This window comes from Panicum virgatum, chromosome 7N (assembly GCF_016808335.1).
Source record: "Panicum virgatum strain AP13 chromosome 7N, P.virgatum_v5, whole genome shotgun sequence".
Lineage (NCBI taxonomy): Eukaryota > Viridiplantae > Streptophyta > Magnoliopsida > Poales > Poaceae > Panicum > Panicum virgatum.
In genome coordinates this window covers 32,066,855-32,077,909 of record NC_053151.1, presented here as the reverse complement: position 1 = coordinate 32,077,909, position 11,055 = coordinate 32,066,855, and the positions used below count along the sequence as shown (strand labels likewise).

Below are 11,055 nucleotides of genomic sequence, written 5' to 3'. Positions count from 1 at the left end.
AAGAGATCAAGCAGTCTCATTTCATCGTGAGAGGCGGACGATTCTGAATCGAAATTCAACCTTGCAAGGGTAACCTAGCACACACGTCTGGAATACCGTCGGGTCATTCCCAAACAACCGTTAACCTTTCTTTCCGGCTTGTGGATAGTGCCACTCTCCCCGACTACAGGGCTCCAAGGCCGAACCTTGTCCCTAGAAGTCGTAGTGTTGCGCAACATATAATAAAACCTATCCCTACTGAGAGAGTGGGAGGTATATCCACTCCCCGGTCCAATCGGCTACTAGGCTTGCCGCGTACCATATTTACGGCATGTGACTAGTACTTTCAAAAACTTAACCAGCACTACCACACACCGCGACCTTAGCAAGTTCATCAACACAGACGGGGTCTCACATAGGACATAATATCGAACACAACCCCGTCCGTCGTCCTTATATTAATAACAGAAGTAAACAAGCAATTCCTATAAAGCTCGCGAGTGACAGGCAATCACTCGACTTTTACCGTTCCTATTAGCTTAGCAGATAGTCGAACTCAGGTCTAGTGTTCAGTACATAGGTTCCTAGGATCATGCATCTAGGGTTTCAATTCAAATCCTAAGAACTGTAAATGCACAAGTAAGTAACAACAGTAAATGATAATAATTTGAAATATAGGTTATGTCCGGGGCTTGCCTTCTCGGTAATTGCTAACTATTTCAGCGCTAGGCTCTTCCGAACTTTGGTTCGGGGCTTCAGTTAGTTCCGCAGTGTTCACTTGAGTTTCGAGATCACCTCCGTCAGATTCCGGGATCAGCTCGTACGTCCCGTCCGATAAGGCAGTCGTGTCTATATGCAATGCAAGAACAATATTAAAAACAAACATGGGTAATCGTTTATAGAGTAGTTAAATAACAAATTTAACTACACAAGGCATCATGATCAACAGCACAAAAGAAGTTAACTAACTTCACAAAATGAGTGGTGGTGATTTTCCTATACAAGTAAGTCATGGCTTGTAAATAAATTAACAAATCAGAGTACAAATAGTAATAAAATCTACCAAAATTACACTAAACAGAACGTGAACAAAGTAATCTACCCTGTAAAAATCATGCCAAGACATTTAACCATTTAAACACAACAAATCATTTACTACGATAACATCTAGAACAAGCAAGAATTACACAGGTCAAACTAAAGAAGATCAGAAGCTCAAAATTTAACATGAGATCTACACAGGGATGATCTAGCTACTGTGAATTTTTCATGATTTTATCTACATAGAATTTATTCTGAGAAAATAAAAAAACAGACATCAGTTTAATAAAAATCAATTTTAACTACTGATCTAGCCATGAACTGAAGCTTAAACTTCATGGACAAACTAAACTACTCAAAAAGAACATGTCAAAATAAAATCATGATTTATTACAAACAGAAAATATTTACCATAAATAAAGTGTACTAAACAAAGATTAAAACAAATAAATAGCTACACAAGAGAACTGACCATGAAATTTTTATAGCAAAGCTAGTGTTACATAAGTAAACTACCACCAAAATTTCATAGCAATATCAGCTTTCAAGCACCAGATAAGAAAAAGATTAAACATCTAGTATTTCTTTATCTAGTGACACAAAACCATTTATACAGCAAAAACTTGCAACTAAAGCCTAACATATTAGGGTTCTACTGCATAGAGCTCTTCAAAAGGATTCCAAAACATCAAGATTTGCTATTTTACGAATTTTTTATGAATTGATCTAGAATTTCAAAGTTCACTGAAAATATTACAAAGCAGCCCCTACTGGCACTATTCATCTGAGTCTAGACCTATGCAAATAACCCCCTTGGTTTTCTTTCCTTTCAACCCGAGGTCCCTGGGCCGGGTCAGAGAGGGGAGGCGGCGGTTGACCGGCCGTTTCCCGGCGAGGGGCTCACCGGCGGCGAGAGGGGAGGGGTGCGTGAGCTTCACGGGTGCAAGGCGCACCTCTGGGTGGCCTAGGGTTGCGCGGAGGGGCTCGGAAGCGGCGGCTCGGCGGAGCAGGGCGGGTCGGCGGCGGAGGCAAGCGACGGCGAGGGTGCTCCGGTGAGGTTCAGGCGAGGGGAAGTGGCCTGGGAGCTGCGCGAGGTCGAGGCGGTGCTAAAGGTGGGGGCTGTAGGGGTGGAGCGGGTCTGGGGTGGCGGCTCCGCGGCGGGGTGAAGCTCGCCGGCGTTCGGGGTGAGCGGCGACGGCGTTCTGGGGCGTGGGGTTAGGGAACTGGCGAAAAGAGGAGGGGAATAGAGCGCGGGGCTTCTTGTAGTGCTCAGGCGCGCGAAAGATCGAGAGCTGGGCCTCGGGTTTGGGCTCTCCACGGCGGCGTCGCGGTGGCGGCCGCCGGGGAGGTTCTGGGCTCGGCGGGGGCGCGTGGCGAGGGGTGGGGGCTCCAGCGCGAGGCAACAGGAGGGGGAGGAGCTCGCCGGCGACGCGTGGGAGCCAGCGCACGGCGAATTGATGGCCGGGAAAGCCGGGAAGGCGTCGGCGGGCGGCGCTGTCGGTGGCCGGCGGCGAGAAGCAGAGCAGAGAGGGGGAGATGGTCATAAGGGCGATTTTGCAATTTCCAAAAGTTCCAGGGACCTTTCTGTAAACAAGCAATAACTTTTAAACCAAAGCTCAAATAGAAAAGTGCCCAACATGAAAGTTGTTCAACTTTTCAAGATCTACAACTTTTATGTTGTGCAAAAATTTATTTGACCAAAGATTCAAGAGTTAAAATTAAAATCGTTGAAGGATTTTTGAATTCCAGGAATTTTGTCTTTTTCAAAGCAATTTCACTTCAAATGTAGACCTTTAAGCAAAATTGACTACCATGCATTAAATGCACTGAAATTTTGCACAAACACCCTCCACTAAAACTATAAATACACAATCCATTCAACACAACTGCAAAAAGGACCTTGCAAAAAATTATAATTACACATATAACCTTTCATAATTACAAAAAGATCCTTTTTACGCATTTCAAGCACATGATGCAAAACCAACCTACACCATTACTGTACAGACACTTATTTAATTACTGTGCAAACACCCGGGGTGTTACAGTTCATTAGATTCGTCTCGCGATTTACAGACGAGTTCTATAATTATTTTTATGATTAGTCTATATTTAGTACTTCAAATATAAAAAGATGTATTTTCAAAAATTTTACGGGAGAACACGACCTTAGACTTGATAGGCTATCAGTGGCCTGTCTCGACGCCATCTTATCCGGTTTCATTGGCCGTATCCTGGTGTGAAGGCGAACCGGTGTGAACCGGGGGAACGTACGGCTCGCTTGCTTCGTCGTCGACCGACCCCGTCCGCGTCGGGGGGCCGACCTGGGAATAGCTTGACTTCGTCAGTTCATCGTGTACCCGAGCTGCTGCTGCTAGGCTACTGGCCCATGCCTCATGATGTCATGCATGGGTGACTTAAGAATTTAGGACAAGAAATTAAAGAGGCTATCAAAGACTACGAACCCGGGCGATGGTGCAAGCACTTTTTTTTTAAGAAGAGGAGAGATGCTGACGCGTTGATCATGTCGCGTACACCGCCGCTGCGTACGGGGGCGCGAGTTAACAAATGACCAGGAAAATTTCTGAGCAGATGCGGTCGGCGCCGCCGCCGCGGAAGATGCGTGCTACGTGTATACATACGGCGGCGACGAAGCTGCCGGGTACTGCTTGGCTAGGATGGCATCGGCCTAGGCTTGAAGAACAACCTCGTTGTCTCGATCTTGCTCATCAAGAACATCCACAATCATATTCACGCTTCAACATATATTCTTAAAGTTGATTCCTGGACTACGATTTTGCGCATCTGTGTATGTATGCGTCAAACTCTTAAACTTGATTCGATAATATGCAAAACTTAAGCCAACATTTCGGATAAAGTGGTTGAATATTCTAGGCGGAAATGTGAGACACTATATATATATATATATATATATATATATATGTGTGTGTGTGTGTGTGTGTGTGTGTGTGTGTGTGTGTGTATATATGTATGTATATATATGTATGTATATATATATGTATATATATGTATATATATATGTGTATATATATATATATATATATATATATTGAACATGGACATTCATCGTTAAAGTAGTATATTTTTTCGAAGTAGTAAAAAAATATGTAAAATGTATCCAAAATATATATTGAACATGGACATTTATCTAAATAGCATGGCGGTTGAAACGGAATAAAAACGAACTCAAAGCTTTTCCAATCAAGTCAGTGCCGAACCCGTTATTGTTACGTGGCCAATGGACTGTGTTGTGGCTCGGGCTTAAATTTGCGGCCCAGCGTGACCATCGGATTAGGCCAGGTTTTAATATTTGGCCCAAAACAAAAGCGAAACCCTTAAACATACCCGATCCTAGAAAACCCAACCACCGTGTGGGCTCAAGCCTGCTCCAACAGGCGTGGCTCGAGTTCACTCATTTTTCAAAACCAACCTAAATCGTCGAACGAACCAGGATGAAACCAACCTAAATCGTCGAACGAACCAGGATGTAACGCAGCCAGTAGCCACAAATCAAAATTCAAATTCAAAACGATGCAACTCCGCCAGATGAGCCGAATGCCCTGCACAACACGGTGTGACATAAGTATGACCTTTCTAGTTGTAAATGAGCTATGAGAGACAGAGACAGGTTGTACACAACAGTACTTGACTAAAACTCTCCCGAACTCAAATCCAAACATAAAAAAGCGCATACCACAACACCAAAACACGAACAGTATGTATCCAAAAAGCATGAAACGGATTGCCACGCACAATCGAGAGGTGGCGAAAATTGGACGCACACACAATAGTTTAATTTATTATTACAAAGTCAAAATTTCTTGAAAGAATACCGACACGACTCCCTGGTGTACTACAAGCCACGAGTTCCATCCAGTTCTTGCGACGCACACACAACAACAACTACAGGCACCATACCATCCGTTCAGCAACATATCTCGCCCACTTTTTAGGACAACCTATAAGGCTATAACCTCCTTCTCACCTGACGCTACTATGCTCACCGGACCAAAACCTTGTTTCCCGTCGGAGGGGACGGAACGGAGAGAGGCGCTCTAGCTCATATCTAGCTCACCAGCTGCTGGTTGCCGCCATAGAACGGGTACGCGCCATATGCAGGGGCATACATGTTTGGGTGCGGCACCGGGGAGGCGTAGCCGTATCCTCCGTAGAATGGTGTGCCATAGTACATGTTCCTCCTGTTGCCGGAGTCACCCCTAGACTGGAGACAGAGAAGGAAATGGGTGTAAGGGGAGGAAGTTAAAAATGACTGCACAAAAACATGGTGATATACCTTTCACAACTGTTGGGCAAGCATAAACATGTCAAATATGCAATGCTAAATAGAAAAAGACAGATCATGCTAAATTGTAGTATCTCCAGTCAAACTAGTATTTAATTTGATAAAGGCAAAAGCAGGAGCAATTATGCTGCAGATAAATCTAGTTAATGATCAACAAGACTTAATCATTCGAGAGATGATAAGTTGATGGTACAGTAACATCTTGCGAACTGTTTCTTATAGTCACATTATTCTTGTACTGACCAGATGAAAAGTACACGGTGAGCGCAAATGCAAGGGCTAATGAACTACTCGTGTGAAGCTCAACACCAGTTTCTGGCTGTGGAGTGGTGTTTCAGATAGCTAGATCGTGTGACCAAACTAACCAAGAAAATACCATCAAAATAATATTAGGCTGAGGAGCAAGTGGAATATATCAAGCCCCACATGATCAGGCTGGTAATCACCAGTCAGTCAGTTATACACTGTACAGTAGCTTCATGCAAGAAGATGTTATATTATGAACACAGCCTTATAGTGAAATGATTAGTTTGCGGCATGTCCAAAATTAGGATAATACTAGGTTTTCCTGAATTGCTGTTAAGTTAGCAAGTCTTTAATTGTTGCAATGCTGCATTTTAATAAACTGATTGCATCAATGGAAACTGATACTATAAGTCTATAACAAATTAACAAGTAATTCCACAAAGGAATGAATAATCCACCCCAAAGAAAAAAAATGAAAATAGAGGAAGTCTGTCAAACATGACAAACCTGCTTATGTGATGGGCTACGGCCCCATGAAAGCCGAACTGCCTGCTTTCCAATGACTGATCCATTCAATCCTTGTAGTGCTTCTTCAGCATCAGTTCTAGAAACGTAGTCGCATATCTTAAATATCACTTCAACCAAATTACAGAGAAAATAAGCAAAACATGTAAATGCTTCAGTTACATACCTGCTAACAAATTGAACAAAGCCACACTGCTTTCCTAGAGGAATTTTTACTGAGGCAAGATCGCCATATTTGGCAAAGGCTTTCCTAAGTTCATCCTCGCTAACATTTGGGTCAAGCCCACCAACATATACCTAAAGCAGGTAGACAACCATAGATTAAAAATTATAATACTTCAAGCTGACAAACACCACAGGGAAAGGAGTATCACACACCGTTTTGTTAGAAGAATCGCCATCCGAATGACCAGGAGTCGAGGAGCCAGAATCACCTGAGTAAAGTAGACACCAAGTTGAATGAACAAATGATCAAAACCAGAGTGATTACAGAAAAGAAAGAGAAATGCCATAAGGCCCTCTACAAAGAAAATGCATGATCTATAAGATCCTCTGGGCACATTAACTTAATTTCATTTAATCAATCTGTAGCATAATATATAGCAAAATAGGAACCTAGTTATTCAAGGAGGTTACATATGTAGTCCTCGAGACAAAAACATATAGATAAATATCAGAGATTCAGAGTGGTAAATGAGAAAAGCACAGTTCTATGGTTGAGGAGCAGAAAATACGGAATATCTTGCTTTCTGGCACAAAACCACATCACTTACGGTCCTAATGTGTCAAGATGCATCAACTTTATGAAATCCATCAGAGCTGGCAAGATCAGCACAGAAGTAGAATCTGCACCAGCAGGCCAAGGAGGGTTGAAGACCGATGAGGCTTGTGGAGGGGACCTGCCATAGTGCCGCTAGCAAGGGAGCCTGCTGGTCAGGGGTTCAAGTGCTCGCTCCAGCAAGTTTGTGGTGACTTGTTTCAATCAAGGCCAGGGCAGTTAATCAGATGGTGGGATTTTTTTATAGCTAATTCTTTTCAAACACTATGGCCATAAAAGAAGGGCTTATGTGCCACAAGCCAATATACTGGAACTTTTCTGTAACTACAAACATAAAACATGGGTTTCAATAATTCACTCTTAAATACTTTAGGATCCTAGGAGGTGAAAGGGGAAAAAAAGGAGCGATTTTCAGAATGTTTGCAGCGGTGGTTGCTAAGATGTGGTCATTGATAATAGTCATAAATAAACGCAGATTAGGCCATCGGTCTACAAATAATGAAAAACAGATAGGCACCTCCTCCGGTCAGGTGCAGGCTGTTCAGTCACTCATGCAATCAGTTTGGCCCAATGCTTGCAGACATTAACAAAATACATGACTGCTAGTGTTCAACCTGCATATGCATTCTGGCGTGAAGGGACTAAGCATGCTAGCCAACAAGAAATGGAGTAGGTAGTTAGTTGTCTATGCTGAGAAGAACCACTTAAAATGGTTTGAACTTTTAATCCCAAAAGGTTGATATGTAATATATCCCCATGCCACATTTAGTAAAACAATTTCTATAAAATACAATCTGAAGGATAACACAAGATCTTCACTGGATTGATAGCCAGGCCAGGCCTGATAACATCCCATTCCATAAAATAACTGAGTATTAGTTGGACCATTCATTGAACAAAGTACAAAAGTCTGGTTGAATGAAAGAGGCTGTACAATTTCAGATTGCTGTAATGAAAGATGAACATACCTGAAGATCTTCTGGGAGTAGCAGGTCCAATGCGAATGGGCCTAGTAGAGCAATATACACCGTTCATTTCAGACATTGCGTGAGATTTGTCGTTATCATCTCCAAACCTAACAAATCCATAGCCCCTAGAGCGGCCTGTGTTTGCATCAATAATAACTTTAGCTCCTTTCACCGATCGGTACTTGCTAGCAAAAAGCTCCATCAGCATTTCATCAGTAACATCAGCAGCTAGATCACCAACAAATATCGAGTGATCAGAAGCTACTTCAGATCGCTTTTCACCCATACTATATGATGCCCAGTTTAACTTAAATGCTCTATCGGTGTTAGGCATCACATGACCAGTAAAATTCTGAAGAGCTTTTTCTGCAGATGCGTGAGAAAAGAACTCCACAAATCCATACCCCTCCGATTGTCCAGTTTGCCTATTCCGGATAACTTTTATTGTCACTACCTACAAAAAATGAAGTGGCAGAAGGCAATAAGATTACTGGTCAGAGAGTTGGTAGGCATGAACACACACACAAACAGAAACAAGAAACAGTAAATGATGCCCAAACAGCAGGTAATCTTATTTGCAGTTGATAAAAATTGAAAGTTACCATTTTAGATTTGTTTCAAGGTTCCTGGCAGCTATTACTAGCTAATACAGAAACAAGAATGGATACAAGCTGCTTTGTCCATTTAAATCTGTTCCTAAACGGGCATTGTATCAGTATCCATCAGAACGACCATAAGATCAAGCATCTTTTCCCTTGCTGTCAACATCAGTGAGCATATCCAAAAAAGGATAATTGGCCAAGGCTGCAATTATTGATTCCTTTTGCACCTCCAAAAGTTATTATACTAATACAGTATCCACCACGGTGAAGCAACTAGCTTGGCCCATTCGAAATGTCTACCACTCATCAAGCATCAGGACCATTTCCTCCAAATTAACTATATGCATAAATCCTACCAGAGGTCGGCACGTTTGTCACCTCCCACGCACCAATTCTAAATGAATACGACGACCCCGTCTTCTATAAGGAAAAAAATAACACGGACGGAGAAAATAGCGTTTTGAAGCGGCTACACGGCTCACAGGAGATATAAATGACCAAACAAAAAGGAGCATTCCATTCGTACTGCATTGAATGACCTCAAAGTTGGCGCCTTAAGCATCTTTGCACGTCAGGCCGTGTTTAGATGTTTTGCAAAAAAAATTGCGATGGAATCTTGCAAATTTGAAGTACTAAATGAAGTCTATTTACAAAAACTTTTTGCACAGATGGGTTGTAAATCGCGAGACGAATATAATGATGCTAATTAATCCTTAATTAATAATTAGCGGATGGTTACGGTAGCATCGCTGTTGCAAATCATAGATTAAGTAGGCTCATTAGATTCGTCTCGCGATTTACAGCCTATCTATGCAAAAAGTTTTGTAAATAAACTTCATTTAGTACTCCATGCATGTGTCGAAACATTCGATGTGATTTTTTTTTTTTTTTGCGTTTACGGGTTTATGGGGTAGGGTCTAATTCTAAAAATACCGCACCTTTATTCGCATCAAGCAACAATCAAAGGGAATTTTGAGCTTCTACGTCAATCCGAGGCAAAAACACACGAATCAACGTGCGGAAATGGTATAAATCTAGCTGTATTCCTGAGATCTAGTACGGAGGAGTCCGGATCGGGAGAGACGCAAACCTCGCCGCTGGGCCCGAAGCAGCTGTGGAGGTAGTTCTCGTCCATCCAGTACTGGAGGTCGCCAACCCAAATCGTCTTATTCTCCTCGCATCCGTTCCCGCCGGATCCGGCCACGGGCGGGGTCGGCGTGCGGCGCCCTGCCGCAGCTTGTGGCGGCGGGGGCGGCCCAGCGGCGAAGTGCTTGGCGAACTGCGGTGGCGGCGGTGGCGCGGCCACCATGGGCGGCGGCGGCGGGTACGGTATGACGACCCACCGCGGCTGCGGCATGTGGTGGTGCGGAGGCGCGTGCTGTGGAGGCGCATGGGGGTGCGCGTGAGGGTGGTGAGGCGGCACGGCCGCCTGGGAGTCGGTGGTGGTCGCCGCCATCTGCATCGCCACCGCAGCCGCCGCCGCCGCCGGGGAGGAGGTGGGTCGTGTGGATTGGAGCGGCTCGCGAGGGTGGAGGGCGGAAAAGAGAGGGAGCTCGTGGTTGGGGTGAGGCTGAATATATACCGGGTTAGGAATGGATCTGCGCCGTCAGATCTTGGAGTTCGTTATGGTGTCGGCCGTCTGATTGCGAGGGTGAGTGGCTGACGTGTGGGGCGGCATGTGGGTCTGTGGGGTTCCGGGAGTGAGGTGCGCGAGGGAACCACATCACCTTGCCTTTATGTGCGTGTTCTTCGCCGCCCTGCCTATTTATTAGATTTAAAACTGCAGACACAACAGTATGAAGCTTCATTTAACCAGTAACATAATTAGGAATTGTTTCATTTTTGTCATTAGAAAAAATATATTATAACTAGATCAAAATATAACATGGTGGAAGATGTACAAAAATTATGCGTATACTTTTATGCGAGCAGTGGCGAATCTAAGATGTGAATTTAAAGAGGCTCATTTTCCCCATCTTCTTCTTCCCTCCTCTCTTTTTCTTTTTTCTTCCTTCTCTTCTTCCCCTTCTTCATTCATGGTTGAAATTTGTTATGGGGCTCATTTTTTTGGGGTGAGGGCTGTATGGGGGCTGGGCACCCCCGGATCCGCCCCTATGTGGGAGCTTAGTTGATCCAAAAATTGTTATCATCAAAACATACCCATGGTGGAAGATATACAAAAGTTCCGCATGTGCTTCTGTGTGAGTTTAGTTATTCCAAAAACCGTTATCATCAAAACATAACACATTTGGAAGATATACAAAAGTTGCGTATGAGCTTAGTTGTTCCAAAAACTATTATCATCTTCACGTGGGAAACTTTTATGTAGGTTTCGAGACCACCATGTGCAATTTAATGTTGAGAAAACTAGAAATCTGACATTAAGGGAAAAATTATTAACCTTCTACGGAACTCTTATCTGGATTGTTATTTTTTAAATTGAGTATACAAATTCTGGTTAAGGTCATAAGTATTGCATGTTGCACTCAATCTGTGGGATGGTGATATTTATCGCATAAGCTTCTCTTTTTATTGATGTTATGAAATTCAATCTACTTATCATGGTTCTCATGCATGATGGATCCATTTTAT

At 43.3% G+C, this 11,055-nt stretch overlaps 1 protein-coding gene across 1 annotated transcript; it reads right to left on the bottom strand.

The window, feature by feature from the left end:
* Positions 1-4,804: 4,804 nt before the first annotated feature.
* Positions 4,805-10,004, bottom strand: LOC120681476 (polyadenylate-binding protein RBP47-like). The gene is made up of 6 exons (XM_039962973.1): positions 9,554-10,004; positions 7,862-8,315; positions 6,494-6,549; positions 6,282-6,412; positions 6,098-6,194; positions 4,805-5,263 (listed from the first exon to the last, which is right to left on the bottom strand). Exons 1-6 carry the CDS (start codon positions 9,923-9,925, stop codon positions 5,108-5,110), a joined length of 1,266 nt encoding a protein of 421 aa, XP_039818907.1. The 5' UTR covers positions 9,926-10,004; the 3' UTR covers positions 4,805-5,107.
* Between the last annotated feature and the right edge of the window lie 1,051 nt (positions 10,005-11,055).

Bases quoted from the DNA above. Each gene is read 5' to 3' on its own strand.
- LOC120681476 (XM_039962973.1), bottom strand. From the start codon at position 9,925: ATGCAGATGGCGGCGACCACCACCGACTCCCAGGCGGCCGTGCCGCCT. The intron at 6,550-7,861 runs GTATGTTCATCT...TACTTTACTCAG, and splicing joins TACTCCCAGAAGATCTTCAG to GTGATTCTGGCTCCTCGACT. The intron at 6,195-6,281 runs GTATGTAACTGA...CTACGTTTCTAG, and splicing joins TTTGTTCAATTTGTTAGCAG to AACTGATGCTGAAGAAGCAC.